Below are 17,608 nucleotides of genomic sequence, written 5' to 3' on the forward strand. Positions count from 1 at the left end.
CTTCCTCATCACATGACATTTTCACAGCTGTGAATATACATCAGATATGTGCGGTTTAACCACAGTCTTGGATTCCTCTTGAATGTCATGAATCGACTTGCCAGAATGTTCTTCAGTGCGTATCATTTTTTACACCTCAGAGCTCAAATTCCAAAATAGGCAGCACATATACAATATATCACAATAATTTAAATGGAAGAATCACATCCGCCCTGAGTAACGGCTATAGTTTCCTCATGTTACCTTGTTTCCTTTTATTCCGGGTCCTGCTGGTCCTCTCGGTCCCTTCAGTCCATCTGGTCCTCTCTCTCCCTGTGAATACAACCAAGGTCCATGTTAATGCTTTTTAGAATCACCTCTGTTACTGTTATTTATCAATGTTTTGATTTCAATAGCAATGAATATGAAAAAATGTCATTATGATCGTAATAATGCTCTTTTAATAGACTGTATATCTCTTGAAAACTGACGCTCATTTGTTTGTACAGTGCAGAAAAAAAAGATTAAATAATCTACTATTAGAAGGCAGAATAAATACTTTTAAAATCATAATAAAATCTCCAAAATTAATACTGGTAGTCACTTCGAAACATGACATTTTTTGTTACAGACCGACCCAGCATATTATATAGATTCTTTACACACAGACTGATATATTTCAAGTCTTTTATTCTTTTCATTTTGATCATTTTGGCTTATAGCTAATGAAAACCCAAAATTCAGTATCTCAGAAAATTCAGATATACTGAGGAAAAATTTCAATATTGGAGACTCGTGGTGTCGCACAATCAGCTCATTAAATAAAAACACCTGCAAATGTTTCCTGAGCCTTTAGATGGTGTCTCAGTCTGTTCAGGCTGCACGATCAAGGGGGAAAACTGCTGACTTGACAGTTATCCACAAGACGATCATTGACACCCTGCACATGGAGGGTAAAAGAAAAAAGGTCATCGCTAAAGAAGCTGCTGTTTACAGAGTGCTGTATCCAAGCACATTAACGGAAAGTTGAATGGAAGGAAAAAATGTGGTAGAAAAAGGTAAAGAATTTGGGGAGATTCACAAAGAGTGGACTGCAGCTGGAGTCAGTGCTTCAAAAGCCACCACACACAGACGTCTCCATGGGCTACAACTGACTCATTCCTTGTTCAAGCCACTCCTGAACCAGAGAAAACGTCAGAGGTGTCTCACCTGGGCAAAGGACAAAAAGGACTGGACTGTTGCTCAGTGGGCCAAAGTCGTCTTTTCAGAAGAAAGGGAAGAAAATTTTGAATTTCATTTGGAAATCAAGGTCCCAGAGTCTGGAAGAAGAGAGAAGAGAAACAGAATCCAAGTTGCTTGAGGTCCAGTGTAAAGTTTGCACAGTCAATGGTGGTTTTGGGGAGTCATGTGATCTGCTGGTGTTGGTCCACTGTGTGTTTTATCAAGTTCAAGGTCAGCACAGCCGTCTACCAGGACGTTTTAGAGAACTTCATGCTTCCTTCTGCTGACCAGCTTTATGGAGATGCTGATTTAATTTTCCAGCAGGATTTGGCACCTGCCCACACTGCTAAAAGCACCACAAGTTAGTTAAATGACCATGGTGTTGGTGTGCTTGACTGGCCAGCAAACTTACCAGACCTGAACCCAATAGAGCATCTCTGAGGAAAATGAGAAACAAGAGACCAAAAAATGCAGATGAGCTGAAGGCCACTGTCAAAGAAACCTGGGCTTCCATACCACCTCAGCAGTGCCACAGACTGATCACCTCCATGCCACACTGAACTGAGGCAGTAATTAAAGCAAAAGGTATTGAGTACATTTACAGTAAATCAACATACTTTCCAGAAGACCAACAATTCACTAAAATGTTTTTTATTGGTCTTATGAAGTATTCTTATATTTTAAGATGTGAATTGGTGGGTTTTTGTTCATTGTGATCTAAAATCATTAAAATTAAAAGAAATAAACACTTGAAATATATCAGATTGTGTATGATAAATCTATATAATATGCAAATTTCACTTTTTTGTATTGAATCACTAAAATAAATCAACCTTTTCATGATATTCTCATTTATTGAGAAGCACCTGTATGACATTGCATAAACATTTTATTGTAACCTACAGTGGCATATAAGAAAAAAATGCTAAAATAATGTTATGCATTTGGAAAATAATGAACTTCAGGGTACCAACAACTTCTGCAACGGCTTCACTACACCAACTCATCAATAATATTTTTCCTACAACAGCACAACCCTGAGTGTTTTATTCCTTATTTTTTTCTACCACTTAAACCAACGCTTCTGCTTAATGTTTGTTCCATTTTTAAACCCCTAAACGCTGTTGGGAAACAAGGCTCTTTTCACATAGAAATGTTGAATTATTGTTCATACCTTTGGCCCTGGGAACCCTTCTCCCGGAGGTCCTTTATCTCCCTGCACTCCCTGTGGCCCCTGAGGCCCCTACACACACACACACACACACACACACACACACACACACACACACACACACACACAGAGTCAATGAACAAAACGTACAGAACAAATGAAAAACCAACTACTGTATGTGGCAGCTTTGCAATGTTGGGATTTGAACTCATAACCCTCTGATTACAAGTCACAAATTGATCTACATTTCAAATATTTATCGCAAATTATTGGTCAATTTTTATACGTACATACATAGATTTATGTAAAGGCTAAATATTTATATATATATATATATATATATATATATATATATATATATATATATATATATATATATATATATATATGTATATATTAGGGTTGGTAATGCAGGTTTATGCGTATTTACTGGTAGCCCAGGTTCTCCGAGTCCTGGAGGTCCAGGAGGTCCAGCTCTGCCTTGAAGTCCAATTTCACCCTACAAAAATACACACACACATACACACACACACACACACCCATGTTCATTAAACTTCACTTTTGGACTTTAACTCTATTTCCCATCAGACACCATGGCCTTCAAACATGGCAGTCCTGGACATTTCTAACACACACGTGTATGTGCGATTCGATCCGTACTGCTCGTACTCGGGTTACTCAGGTTCAAAACGTAGTTTTTGCTGCCACTTTCTGTTATGGCCAATGTTTTACTGACAGTCTGGTTACTTTTGCATTTTATGTACAGCCTCAAGAATTTTTGTGTGAATGAATGAATGACTGAATGAAGGAGGAAGAAATAAATGAATTTATGAATCAATAAAATGAATGCTGCCAAAACAGTTCTGACCCATCAAGCATTAAAAGCATTAACTTTTACAGAAATTTGAGCTCGTCTGTTGGATCAGACCACATGGAACCAGCCTTCGTTTACCACGTGCATCATTGCGCCTCGGCCGCCCACGACCCTGTCGCCGGTTCACCGCTGTTCCTTCCTTGGAGCACTTTTAAAAGATACTGACCACTGCAGACTTCACTACAGTCGTGACTTATCAGTATAAGGGTGATTCTGATTGTGGAGGGAGTTAAAGACCAGAGCAGCCATGTTTAAAGGCTGTGGCATTTGTCCAGCAAATGACCGGATTCTGAACCAAAGTTGCTCGTTTCATAACCTGAACTGATCAGCAGTTCTCTCAGACTCTAAGTAACTAATAGCTGAGGCGTCGCTGTAATTCAAACACACGATCTCTTGATGACAGGGCGCTCAGACAAACCTGGGTGTTTGACACATTTAAATGGTCGAGTCCAAATTATATTACAGTGTTGGATGATATCATACCTTTGGTCCAGCAATTCCAATTCCTGTTTCACCCTGAAGTCCAGGCGGTCCAGGAAAACCCCTCTCTCCCTGAACACACACACATACACACACACACACACACACACACACACACACACACACACACACACATTTAACCTTAGCTGGGTTTGTGCTAACAGACATTCTTATCATTGATGCACTATAGTGACAAAAGTTCCTGATCATACGATTAGTATTTGTAATTATAATAAGCTTCTTCTGAGAAGATGCTCCACTAGATTTTAAAGGGTGCTTGTGGAGATTAGTGCTTATTCATCTAAAAGGGCATTGGAGAAGTCAGGTACTGATGTTGGTGAGGTGAGGAGGACTGGGGTGCAGTCAGCATTCACATTCAGTTGTGTTCAATAAAAGGTATAAAGGGATAAAGGTGTTCAATACGATTAAGGTCAAAGCTCTACGGTACAGTAGGAGATCTTCTACTCCAATCCATGTACACCATATTGTTTGTTTGTGCACAGGGGCATTGTCATGCTGGAACAGCTTTGGGTCACCTAGTTTAAGCAAAGGGAAAATCTCACGCAATCCTCAAAAGTTTGGGAAAAGGACTACTCATGGCTGGAAAACTTGTGTGTCCCAATACTTTTGTCTACAAAATGTACCAGATTAATTTACATTACATACATTTGACTGTGTAGTTTTGCATGCATGTCCATCACAGTATAATAGACTTAGACCTACAGTAAGTTTCAGTCACATGACCAGTCAGAAGGCAAAAGTTGAAGAAAAATCATAGCAGGTTTTCTGCAGGTTTCACCAAGTCAATTTTAAGACCTTTTTAAGATTGTTAAAAATGAAATTTTATCATGACATCAAAAACACACAAACACAAATACATTTTTTTGCAACCGGCATTAACCGAGCCTTAAATTCATTTCTTCAAGCTAAGTATCTCTAAACTTGCACTTCCCCATAGCTAAAAAATCAAATCCGTTTTACGTCTGTGGTACAAACCAAGAGAGATTCATGCAAATAACAGAAAGCTGATTGGTTGTTGCATGTTGGCACATTTGCAGTTTTAATACAGTAATACAATTATATTTGGACCAGCGAAAGAAAGCGAGCATTTCAATGAGCATTAGAGGATGCGTTATATTAACTTGGTAGACTCTGGTCTGATAACAACTTGGGTTGTCCTTATCCTCTTTAGTCCGGATGACATGGCGTCCCAGTTTTCCAAAAAGAACTTCAAATATTGATTCGTCTGACCACAAAACAGTTTTCCACTTTGCCACAGTCCATTTTAAATGAGCCTTGGCCCAGAGAAAACGCCTGCGCTTCTGGATCATGTTTAGATATGGCTCCTTTTTTGACCTATAGAGTTTTAGCCGGCGACGGCGAATGGCACGGTGGATTGTGTTCACCAAAAATGTTTTCTGGAAGTATTCCTGAGCCCATGTTGTGATTTCCATTACAGTAGCATTCCTGTATGTGATGCAGTGCCGTCTAAGGGCCCAAAGATTACGGGAATCCATTATGGTTTTCCGACCTTTACCATTAAGCACAGAGATTGTTCCAGATTCTTTGAATCTGTGAATGATATTATGCACTGTAGATGATGATAACTTCAAACTCTTTGCAAATTTTCTCTGAGAAACTCCTTTCTGATTTTGCTCCACTATTTTTCGCCACAGCATTGGGGGAATTGGTGATCCTCTGCCCATCTTGACTTCTGAGAGACACTGCCACTCTGAGAGGCCCTTTTTATACCCAATCATGTTGACAATTGACCTAATAAGTTGCAAATTGGTCCTTCAGCTGTCCCTTTCTGTACATTTTACTTTTCCGGCCCCTTATTGCTGCCTGTCCCAATTTTTTTGGAATGTGTAGCTCACATGAAATCCAAAATGAGCCAATATTTGGCATGACATTTCAAAATGTCTCACTTTCAACATTTGATATGTTATCTATATTATATTGTGAATAAAATCTAGGTTTATGAGATTTGTAAATTAGTGCATTCCTTTTTTATTCACAATTTGTACAGTGTCCCAACTTTTTTGGAATCGGGTTTGTACAACCCTGCATAAGGATGCAGCAAATAAAAAAATAAAATAATCAATTTAATAATTAAAAAAAGGATCTGTGTTCACATACATTTGTTCCACACTTTTCTTATTCACTCTGAACACAAACTTCACTTTGTAGTACAAACTTTAGAGTGAATTTGAAGACACTTTGTGCCCAGTCGTGATGTTGAGCTGTTTTATGAGTTGCTCAGTAGCTCCTGGTTCCACAATGTCAAATGATCTGTAGAAGACTGTAGAAAGAACATTTCTCATAATCACACACTCCGGTACTCATGTTAGTTCTCACTCTCCAGTGTTCTGTATTGTTGTAAAGACTATAATCACACTCTTGATATCACCCAAATGAGGATGGGTTCCCTTTTGATTCTGGTTCCTCTTACGGTTTCTTCCTCATTCATCTAAGGGAGTTTCTCCTTGTCACGGTCACCCTCAGGCTTCATCAAGAATGAATACACATCATTCACTTTAATTTGTAAGTTCTGTAAAGCTGCTTTAAAACAAAGTCTGATGTAAAAAGCACAATTAAAATAAACTTGAACGTCTGTGATTGACTGAACATTCGGCTGGCAGCTGCTGGGCTGGCGACGGATTTGTACAAAGCTGGAGGACGCATATCAATCAAACACCATTATAATAAGCATGCTTTCTAGGGTTTGAGTGAGAGTCTGACAGAAACACATGAAAACATTGATTTAGTGAGTAGAATAAACAGTAGACAGTATTGATTTTCCTTTTACTGTGCGCTATTTAGTCAGCAAAGTGCAGGCTCAAGTACTAAACTTAACAGAATATAGTGCACAAGGTTTAAATGGGACAAAGCGATAGCATTGATCTGCATTGTGCACTAAGCTTAAGCTCCATAGTGCACTAGATTTATTCTGACTAAGTCTTGGCTAGATTAGTCTTAACCTATGTATTGCACTGGAAAATGTATAGAATGTTGCCGTAATAGTGCTAACTCAAAAAAAATGTGTGTGTTTCTGGCTTACTTTGTGTCCTGGTGGTCCCTGGGGCCCAATGTCACCCTGAGGTCCAGGCAAACCCTAGTTTAAAGTAAAAAAAAAAAGAGAAACAGAACACACACACCTACACTTTCAGTTATTGTTTGAGAGGTGTTTAATACATATGATGCTGTAACATATATATTGAAAAAAACATAAGAGAATGAATTTTGTATGTAATACAAAAAAATTGATTTAGAAAAGAGTTAGAAAATATATCTAACAACACAAACCTGCAAGCCTCTGTTTCCACTGATGCCCACTGGACCTTCAGGACCCTGTTAGGACCAAACCACACAGAAGATCTGCATCAGAATCAGGCTATAATAATTGTTTAGTGGATGACCAGTGGACGCTCAGGTTGTGTAGCATGTGTGTAGGTTTTTGTGTGAGAAATCACACTCACTCTGTCTCCTTTGATACCAGGCACCCCACATTCTCCTCGCTCTCCCTGGAAAAAATAGGAAAAAATACATTAAGATATAAATAAATAACCCCACGATCCAGAACACAGCAACTCATCAGCGACAGGACAGTAGCATTTTTTTCCGATTTCAGTGTATTATAGAAATTCAATTCAATTCAATCAACTGAATTAAATAAAAACTAAATAATTTTTAATAACCATGATTCTTACCCGTTCTCCTCTACTTCCTGGTTTGCCCTGAGGAAACACAAATGTTCAGTAAACACAAAGAATTACTTCACCATATAAAACAGACAACAAACATTCAAAAACAAATGGGGAATAAATACGAAGCCTGACCTCAGAGCCGTTTAGCCCTGGCAGCCCTTGATGACCGCTCTCACCCTACAGGAAGCAGAAAGTCCACATTTATTCATGGAATCTTAGCTGTCGAGGATTTCTTTCCTTTCATGCTCACTTTTTGCTGCATTAAAAAAATTATACTGAAGAAAATAATGAATAAATCCCATCCCACATGCAGTCCTCAAGTTATGATAACCCCCAGTCTTCTGGGCAACTGTGCTATGAGGATGCAAATGTTTTTCTCACCTTCTGCCCTTTAGGCCCTGGATTTCCATCATCTCCTGGTCGACCCCGTTTCCCCTTCCATACACAGAGAGAGAGAGAGAGAGAGAGAGAGAGAGAGAGAGAGAGAGAGAGAGTGAGAGGTAAAAAAAATTAACAAAATCCAAAAATTCAAGAACAATAAAAACATTACAATACGTTATCAATGAATTAATTGGTAATATATAGTAATTATTAGTGCTATTAATACATTAACATATTAACAAACACTAATATGCAATATTATTGTGATTTATTACTGTAATAAAATACTACTACTATCACTACTACTACCATCTCTACTGCAGCAACTATCACAACTATCACAACTATCACTATTCTATTACTGTTCCATTATTGTCATTACTACTATTACAGATACTCATACTACTAATATCAACTATTACTATTACTATTACTACTATCACTACTGCTACTGTAGCAACTAATATAGTATAGTTATAGTATACTAATAGTATAAAATAGTGTACTAATATAGCAGTAATAGTAGTGATATTAGTTGTTTCGGTAGCATGGTATGGTAAGGTATGGTTGTTTAAAACACCATAATTACTTTAAAACATTTACAAGAATATTTTGTCTTCATGCTCTATGTTGAGTTTGATTTTACTAATAATAAACATACACTTGCATAAAGCATCAATATTTGTCCATATCAATCACGAGTTACCTCATAACAATCATATCACTATTAAATATTTCAATCGATTAACAGCCCTATTATCATTACTAATATTATTATTATTATTATTATTAGTAGTAGTAGTAGTAGTAGTAGTAGTATAAACTTAAACTTTCTTTCGGCTTCTCCCATTAGGGGTTGCCACAGCGGATCAGTCGCATGTTTGATTTGGCCCTTCCTAACGCAACCCCTTCCCATTTATCCGGGCTTGGGATCGGCATTAAGGCTTGTGCAACCCTAATGGCTGGGGTTGGTTCCCTGACCGGGGACCGAACCCGGGCCGCAGCGGTGAGAGCGCCGCATCCTAACCACTAGACCATTAGGGAACCTACCATTATTATTATTATTACAAAACTATAAATATTAGCTAAAAGCCATAGAATATCTAATATAAAATTACATATAAAAAGATGTCTCCAGGTGCTTTAATTACAGAAAGATTAAACTCCATCTATACATACGGCTCACGCAACAGGCATTAATGCATTTAACATTCTTTCCCTGATTCAGCCCATTAAATAAATTAATCTCCCCCACAGAACCCGAAGGAATTCAGCAAATGTGTTTTAGCACGCAGGTTAATTATCACTGGATTTTCCGTGCTTGAGGTGAACGCTGAAAAACATCTCACCACCCAGTGATCCTGAGCAGCACTGTGTGATCAGGAGAGACATGCAGAGAAACCAAATCCCTCCACAAACAGTTGTTTTAACATCCCTAATCGTCCCAAAGATCTGCAGGACGGCCGAAAAGTCTTCAAACACATTACACCGAAAACATATTACACTCCTCCTCACCCTCAGCTTTTCCTCTCTGAAAGAGTCAACGTGAACAGAATTGTTGGCACCCTTCCAAAACAGTAGGCTGTGTAATATTTAAGATTCAGCATTAAATCCCAGCACCCCCAAGCTGTCTGTGTATTAGTCCTGGTAAAAATCAAATGGTTTAAGATTTAGTGCCTATGAAGGCCATGGCTGTGATTGACATCATTTACAGTATATCCTCAGGAAGCCATTCAGTAAGTCCTTTTAGGGATAAAAAAACCACTCCCACACCATGAGTGTAGATAGGGGGGTGTTTACTTACAGCTGGGCCACTTGGTCCTCTTTCTCCTTTCTCACACACACATTTCTTCTCCATAGGACACTGGAAAAAGCACACACACACACACACACACACACACACACACACACACACACACACACACACACACACAGAAATGTACAATAATTCAAACATATATATATATATATATACACACACTGGCGATCAAAATTAGAGAACAACTTATAAACAATTGAACAATTCTGAAATAATGTCATCTTCACTGCTCAACAGTTGAAGGAGTTTTTGTCCTGTCTAATGTTTTTTTTTTTTAAATGCCTTAGTTATTTTGTTGAAAAGGTGTTCTGGTAGCATGGTATAGACAGGACAAAAACTCCTTCAACTGTTGAGCAGTGAAGATGACATTATTTCAGAATTGTTCAATTGTTTATAAGTTGTTCTCTAATTTTGATCGCCAGTGTGTATATATATATATATATATATATATATATATATATATATATATATATATATATATATATATATATATTTTTTTTTTTTTTATTATTATTATTTAATTATTTTTATGCCCACTCACCGCCTCTTCTGCCAACGCCATCTAGAAAAGTAGTAAAAGAAAATAATATAAACTTAATTTTTTATTAAAATCTACACAAGCATCAGGTTTGTATTCAAGATCAACAACTGTCACTGCACTACACAACCAGAATCATAAGTAAAGACGTTGTTCAGTGTATAAACAGCACATGCACATTCGTTGTATAGTTGCCTGTGATCGCTATAGTCACCAGATTGTCACTGGAAAGACAATTTTACTTTATGATTCCTCCCCATTTCTCTGCAGAGATGCACAATGTGTCATTTGCACTAAAATGGTCTCTACACACTACTGCACATTTAATAGAACATAAGATTCTATGCATACAAAAATATATATATATATATATATATATATATATATATATATATATATATATATATATATATATATATGACAAGGTATCAAATGTTACAAAACGTATGGTGAACTGGTGCCATTCTGACCATGTGCGTTTCCACGTCTGTTATTCGGACAGCAAATTAGAACAAACAGTGAACGTGAAATTCTGCTTCAAGAGCAGTAGAACATCACTGTCAGACGGCGAGAGTTTAGAAAGACCTTCAACGAGCTCAACCTCCCCCCAAAAATGTCGAAAATATTTAACTTGTGCATGATGATCTCCAGAGAACAATCCACATGACCTCATTTCTGCACCCACCCTGCTCGCCAGATTTGTCTCCTGCGGACTTCGCCCTTCTCCCGAAGATAAAGATCGGACTCAAAGGTTATCATTTAAACACTAATGCGTAGATCCAGTACGAATCGCAGAAGGTGCTTCACACGCTTCAAAAAGAAGATATCAAAGACACATTCCAGATGTGGCAGGAACACTGGGAGCTCTGTGTTGGACTATTTTGAGAGTGATAGTGTGGAAACATAGATAAATGAAGTACTTGTTTGTAAACAGAGCTAGTCTTAAAACTTTTTCATACCACCTCAATTACATAAATTACACACACAAAGTTTAGGCAGGTATTAAAAAAATGCTGTAAAGTAAGAATGCTGTAAATTTTGTAATTTTGTAAATTGATACACACACACACACACACACACACACACACACACACACACACACACACACACACACACAAATTTAATCTAAATATTAGTTAACAAATAGTCTAAGTGGTAGTTAGGACATTAATCACTACAAATTATTCTGAATTTGAACTACGGATTCCATTCTCAAAATTCAGCACTCTGAAAAATAGCACTTGATCCAGCACATTATATCATTTTGTTGATAAACTAGAATTACAACTGAAAGAGTGAATCTAAGGTGGGGGTAAAAAAAATAATCCATCATATTGTTTAATATAATGCTTTAATATAACAACATGTAACATTAGTTATTTGTGTGCACAAGTTCTGACAAGACACTAAATCAGGAAAATCATTTTGCAGTTGCTGGTGGTGTGGTTGGTTTCCTTGTATCCCAGAGTCCCGACTTGCACTCTGATCCCAATGTACAGCGTCCTTAACAATTACATAACAACAAGGATAGCTGATGATCCATATTTCTCTCTCTCTTTTTATCTTTTGAACTCCTGAGATACCAATAATCCCGTCTACTTTTTCTTTCTGGACCTGCCAAATTCATTCTGATGACATTTTTGGATGTCCAATGGAGACCACTCATTGAAGCTGAGGATAGTTCCACATGAACAGTCTAAAGATCCATAAAATTACTGTGGAGGCTAAACTGAAGAACCATGAAGATTTAACAGTTTGCTACAGTGGCTTAGTACTATAATGACCATGATCAGTTTTGCATTCAATAAAGAGTCTTGTGATTGAAAAAAAAAGATAATAAATTTATAGAAAGAATAAATCATAGTACTCTGGATACATTCACTCATGTAAATGTTTAAAGGGAATAATTTTTCCTTTTACGTCTGGTTCCTCTCAAGGTTTCTTCCTCATACTCAATCTCAGGGAGTTTTTTTTTCTTTACGCTTTTTCCACTGTCTCGCTCATTAGATTAGATTAGATTAGATTAGATTCAACTTTATTGTCATTACACATGTACAAGTACAAGGCAACGAAATGCAGGGATCATTAGGGATAAAATAATAGGAATGTACTGTATGAAAACTGTCTAAATAAGCCATCCAACGTCTTCTGCACACTGACTGGTTCTGTCCATGCCGACGCCATCAGGCATGCTTCACCACGTTTTTTTTTATATATACATATTTTTGTTCCACCCACCCTCTATCTTCCCAACACCACCTGTAAAGACCAGATACTGGGGTGTCACTCAATTTTATTACTGCATGTGTTTAGGAGCTGAAATAACGTTTCTGTGGTTTTTCTCTGACATTTATGGCGGACGAATTGAAAACATTAAAACATAAATGTCAGTATTGCAGTTCCGTCATGCTGTCATACAGAGGTGCTAGTGGTGATGTCATGCAAGAAAGAGTTCAGGGTCAGAATAGTACACATGTTTCTAGTTATGTCTAAAGTCTGGCAAGAGACGTGTGATTTCGGGATGAACTCCTCACCCAGTGCATGCAACTCGCATCTGAAAAGTGTGGCAGTGTTGGCTAAATTGCCTACCCTGATGCAGTGCCATTACTTATGAACAGTGTGTTTTTCTGTACAAACTCCTCCTCTGGAGGTAATGTATAGAATCTCTGACTCTCTTAAACACACTTACAATCTATACTGTGTAGGTTCACAATACGGACAAATGTTTTGGGACACCTGACTTTTCCAGCTTCTTCTCCACAATTCTGTAGGACGTGATTGAATGCTTTGGAATAATTTTTTTTCTTTTCACTATGAGAACCACATAGGAACCAGATAGCGAAGGACCTCAGCCATCTCAACAATGGACTGTTTACTCTGCTGTGTTCAGGGAAGCGCTTCCTCTCATTTAAAACAAACACTGAGAGAATCAGGAGGAGATTCTTACTGCAGGCAATTTGGAGTTTAAACCAGGAAAACACATATTACCTGGTCTTCTCTCTCTGTCTACACTTCATTCTTGTGCACAATTATAATTTTTTTGCACAACTGTCACTTTATCACTGGATTGGCGCGGCTCAGTGTCACTTTAATACCAGCAAGTGAAGTCAAGTTTCTTTCTATAGAGCTTTTTTACAATAGACATTGTCTCAAAGCAGCTTTACAGAATTTTAACAGTTAAGGTGAATGGTGTGTATTTATCCCTGATGAACAGCCTTAAAACTTCCTTAGATGTTATGAGGAAGAAACCTTGAGAGGAACCAGACTCAAAAGGTGAACCCATCCTCATTTGGGTGACATCAAGAGTGTGATCATTAATCTTTAAACAATACAGAACACTGGAAAATGAGAACTAACATGAGCACTGGAGTGTGTGATTATAGGTAATGATCTTTCTACAGTCTTATACATTCAGTTGTGGTTATAAAACTAGGAGCTACTGAGCAACTCATAAAATAGCTCAACATTTGCGATCATCACAGATCCAACACCAGCTTCTCCATGCCAGAGCCTTTAAACACTCAAGGAGGTCCAATGTCCAAACTCCACATGAAGTGGGATCCAATTGGCACTGGATTTTGATTTAATTCACATGTTAGACGGTCGTAAAAAAATCATTTCATGAAAATGCCCCCCTGCACAAAGCCAGCTCCATGAAGATATGCTTTACGAGTTGAAGTGGAAGATGTCCAACTATAGAGTTCTGAACTCAACCCTATTATGATGAATTGCAAGACTGACTGAACCTCCTCAACTCACATCAGTAAAGTCTTATTAACACCTTTGTGTACTCTGAAAGAACAAAAATCTCCATAAGCACACTCTAAAATTTGGTGGAACTTCTTCCCAGAAGTGTTTAGGTTTTTACAACAAAATGTGGAAAGCACATGCCGATCGTATAATCAGGTGTCCACAAACTTTTGCCCAAATGTACCAACTATTTTTCTTTCAAGACTCATCTCATCGTGTATTAACTCACTGTGTGAACATTAAAAGCCTTTCATCGTGCGTCTTCAATCAGTTCTCTTTTTTTATAGTCTGACTGAGGGACTTTAACCTGAAATGTTTTCACCTTTCCCCAAATTCCACTGAGGTGATTTGCTTCGATATAAAATGCCGCTGTAAATGATGAACGACATGCTGAAGCGTTGAGGTGATACATTCTGGCTAACTCCTATACTGTATGCTAGCTTTTGACACAGAACGCCATTCTAACAAGTCACTCTCATGGTTGGTAAACAGAAGAGTGAGGATTATGATGGTGTATTATGACCAAGTAATGGTCAATCACTGGAAAAAGTGATGGCAAATCACACAGGGATGCTAATTCTGCTAACACATAGCCACTAGCTATTTGCTACAGATAACAGTGCTAAGCTTATATTTTTTCTATACCTATTTATCTTTATATCTGTTTTTTACAACTGTAAACCATGTAAAATGGGTTATTTTGTCTCTTATATTTCTTCCCCTTGTTCCAGTCAAGCTACACATGCTACAGAGGTACCAACGATCCTGCCCCCCTTCTGCTCTCCAAAACTGCTCGATCCATCTCGAAGTCTTCTGGATAGAATTCACCTCACTGCAAAATAGTTCCACATAAAGAGCCTAAAGATCCATTCGTTTACATAAGCTTATGAAATACAACCGACATGAGCAATTTTGCAAGTCCATCAGTGTGATAACCTCAACAATGAAGGAACTAGAACAGTGTCACCCAGATGAGGATGGGTTTGAGTATGGCTCCTCTCAAGGTTTCTTCCTCATATTATCTCAGAGAGGTTTTCTTCAACACTGTCTCCACTGGCTCGCTTATTATTAGATTAGATTGGATTAGATTAGACTCATCGTTATGGTCATTGTGCAGAGTACAAGTACAGGGCCAATAAAATGCAATTAGCACATAACCATAAGTGCAAATAGCAATGTATATAAATAAATAAATCTTATATAAATATACAAATATACATACACTATATTGGCAAAACTTTGCGGACACCTAGTCAGAAGTATGACTTGTGTTTTTTTTCATTTAGTCCTAATCTGCTCTTATAATTCCCTCCACTCTTCTGGAAAGATGTTGCATTAGATGTTCCATTAGTGGAGATGTTCAATTAGTGGAGATGTTCCATTGTGAAGATTTGTGGAGGTTTGGAGATTTTGTGGAGATTTGTGCTTATTCAGCTAAAAGGGTATTTGTAAAGTAGGTACTGATGTAGGTGAGGTGAGGAGGTTTGGATTTACTGTCCTCTAAAAACAACTCAACATACAGCCATTATCGTCTAAATAACTGCCAACAAAAGTAAGTACACCCCAAGTGATAACAGCTATTCATCATGTTTATGTTTTTGGCTGATTCACAGGACCATACAAGTTTATGTATCTTGTTAAAATGACGTGATTTAAATACACTTCTCTCATACTGACCACTGGATCTTCAACATGGCACCTCATGGTAAAGATTCTCTCAGGATTTGAGAATTAGAATTGTTGATCTTCACAAAGATGGCCGAGGCTGTAAGATAAGAAACAGCCTGAAACAGAAGTGGAAGGTCCGCTAATCAGTGTTCAGACTGTCCACCACACACTACAAGTCGGTTTGCAGGCCATCGTCCCAGAAGGAAGACTCTTCTAAAGCTGGCTCACAAGAAAGCTCACAGTTGGCTGAAGACAACCTGTCCAAGAGCATGAATTACTGGAACCATGTCCTGTGGTCTGATAAAATTGTGTCTTGCCTAAAGTCAAGCATGGTGGTGGTAGCATCATGGTCTGCATGAGTGCTGCTGGTACTGGGGAGCTGCGGGTTATTGAGGGAAACATGGGTTTTTTTTATGTACTGTGACGTTTTGAAGCAGAACATGATATTCTCCCTTCAGAAACTGGGCTGAACTGCAGTTTTCCAAAATAATAACGACCCCAAACACACACCAAGATGACAAATGCTTTGCTGTTTAAGCTGAAGGTGATGGAGTGGCCAAGTATGTCTCCAGACCTGAACCCTATTGAGCACCTGTGGGGATCCTCAAGCGGAAGGTGGAGAAGTGCCATGTGTCTAACACCCAGCAGCTTGGTGATGTCATTATGGAGGAGTGGAAGAGGATCCCAGCAACAACCTGTGCAGCTCTGGTGAATTCCACACCCAGGAGGATTCTTTTGACATGTTTGTTGTGTATCTGTTTTATTTACTTAGTTTATCTTATTAACCAAGTCACACACACCAAACGGGATTCTGAACATCACCTTTTACTCGTGTTCTCCAGCACACTACACATATTTAACATCCTGCTCCCAGTATGCATTGCACTTTCATTTCTTAAAGATACAAAGCATCATTCCAGTACATGACATCCCCCCTAAAGTCGGATATAGACTTATAACACTTTAACCTTAACACTTTAAGACAAACTGTTGTCTCTATATTGGCAAACAAACAACGTACCATTTTTAAACTTTCACATATAACATTTTTTTAGCCTGTTCTAGACTTGCTTACTAATTCTCAAACCATGAACATGTAAATAGCATTATTTGCATTTACCAGTTTAAGAAAATTAACCAATTACAAAGTCAGCAAATTTCTGAGGCAGTTTCTTTTGTCTCTGAGGCTTAGCATATGCCACATTTTGGTTGCACACAGTATTAGGCGCAAGCCTCTCTGAGTCCTCTGACATTGTCTGTTGCTCTGCATTCATAGCACCTTCATCACAATCCTCTTTCCCTGCTTGTTTTCTGCATCTCTCTCTACATATTTTTTACGAATGTTGTGTTGCGAGTATATTGGGCTCCAGTAGGTGATTCAACCGATTTTTGGTTTCTAGCTTTTCTGACCACTGTGTGAGGTGTTGCATTAAACGGAGTGGTAAACTTGTCAATCTTGTCCTGTCTCAGAAGAACTCGGTCTCCAACTGCTACATTTGAGTATTCTGCCTTGCGATGTTCATCCGCATACAGTTTATATTTCCCCTTTTTCTCCGCATCGTAGTCGTGAACTTCAAGATCAGTATCCACAGATGTAAGATCAGGTAGCTTGCCTCTCATCTTTCTTTTAAACAGAAGCTCAGCTGGACATTTTGCCGGTGGTATTATGCACAATTCCTCTGTACACTGTGACATACTTCCTGAGTTCTTTTGCCAGTCAAGTCCTACTGACTGTGCAATTCTGATGCGTTCATAATTGAAGCATTTTGGCGCTCAACCGCCATTTGCTTGTGCCCATTTAGGCGTCGTTTTCAGGTGTTTGATTCCGTTTGCCACACAGAAATCCTTGAATTCATCTGATCTGAATTGAGGTCCGTTGTCGGACTTCAGTGTGAGTGGAAGTCCATGTCGGCTAAATATATCCTCAAGACTATTAATCACTTTTGTTGCGGTGGTGGAGGTTAGTATGTCATACTCATAATACCTACTGTAATAATCCACTACAACTAGGATTGAGTGT

At 38.2% G+C, this 17,608-nt stretch overlaps 1 protein-coding gene across 1 annotated transcript in view; it reads right to left on the reverse strand.

The window, feature by feature from the left end:
• Positions 1-17,608, reverse strand: part of LOC124393197 (collagen alpha-1(XXVIII) chain-like) — a 64,381-nt gene that overhangs the window by 27,929 nt on the left and 18,844 nt on the right. The window contains exons 4-15 of the mRNA XM_046860751.1: positions 10,174-10,194; positions 9,618-9,677; positions 7,814-7,867; positions 7,565-7,609; positions 7,436-7,462; positions 7,205-7,249; positions 7,032-7,076; positions 6,787-6,840; positions 3,729-3,797; positions 2,802-2,870; positions 2,375-2,443; positions 244-312 (exon numbers count right to left, since the gene is read on the reverse strand). Of these exons, the coding sequence (XP_046716707.1) occupies positions 244-312; positions 2,375-2,443; positions 2,802-2,870; positions 3,729-3,797; positions 6,787-6,840; positions 7,032-7,076; positions 7,205-7,249; positions 7,436-7,462; positions 7,565-7,609; positions 7,814-7,867; positions 9,618-9,677; positions 10,174-10,194 (627 nt within the window). The remainder of the gene's footprint in view (positions 1-243; positions 313-2,374; positions 2,444-2,801; positions 2,871-3,728; positions 3,798-6,786; positions 6,841-7,031; positions 7,077-7,204; positions 7,250-7,435; positions 7,463-7,564; positions 7,610-7,813; positions 7,868-9,617; positions 9,678-10,173; positions 10,195-17,608) is intronic.

Source organism: Silurus meridionalis, chromosome 1 (genome assembly GCF_014805685.1).
Source record: "Silurus meridionalis isolate SWU-2019-XX chromosome 1, ASM1480568v1, whole genome shotgun sequence".
Classification (NCBI taxonomy): domain Eukaryota; kingdom Metazoa; phylum Chordata; class Actinopteri; order Siluriformes; family Siluridae; genus Silurus; species Silurus meridionalis.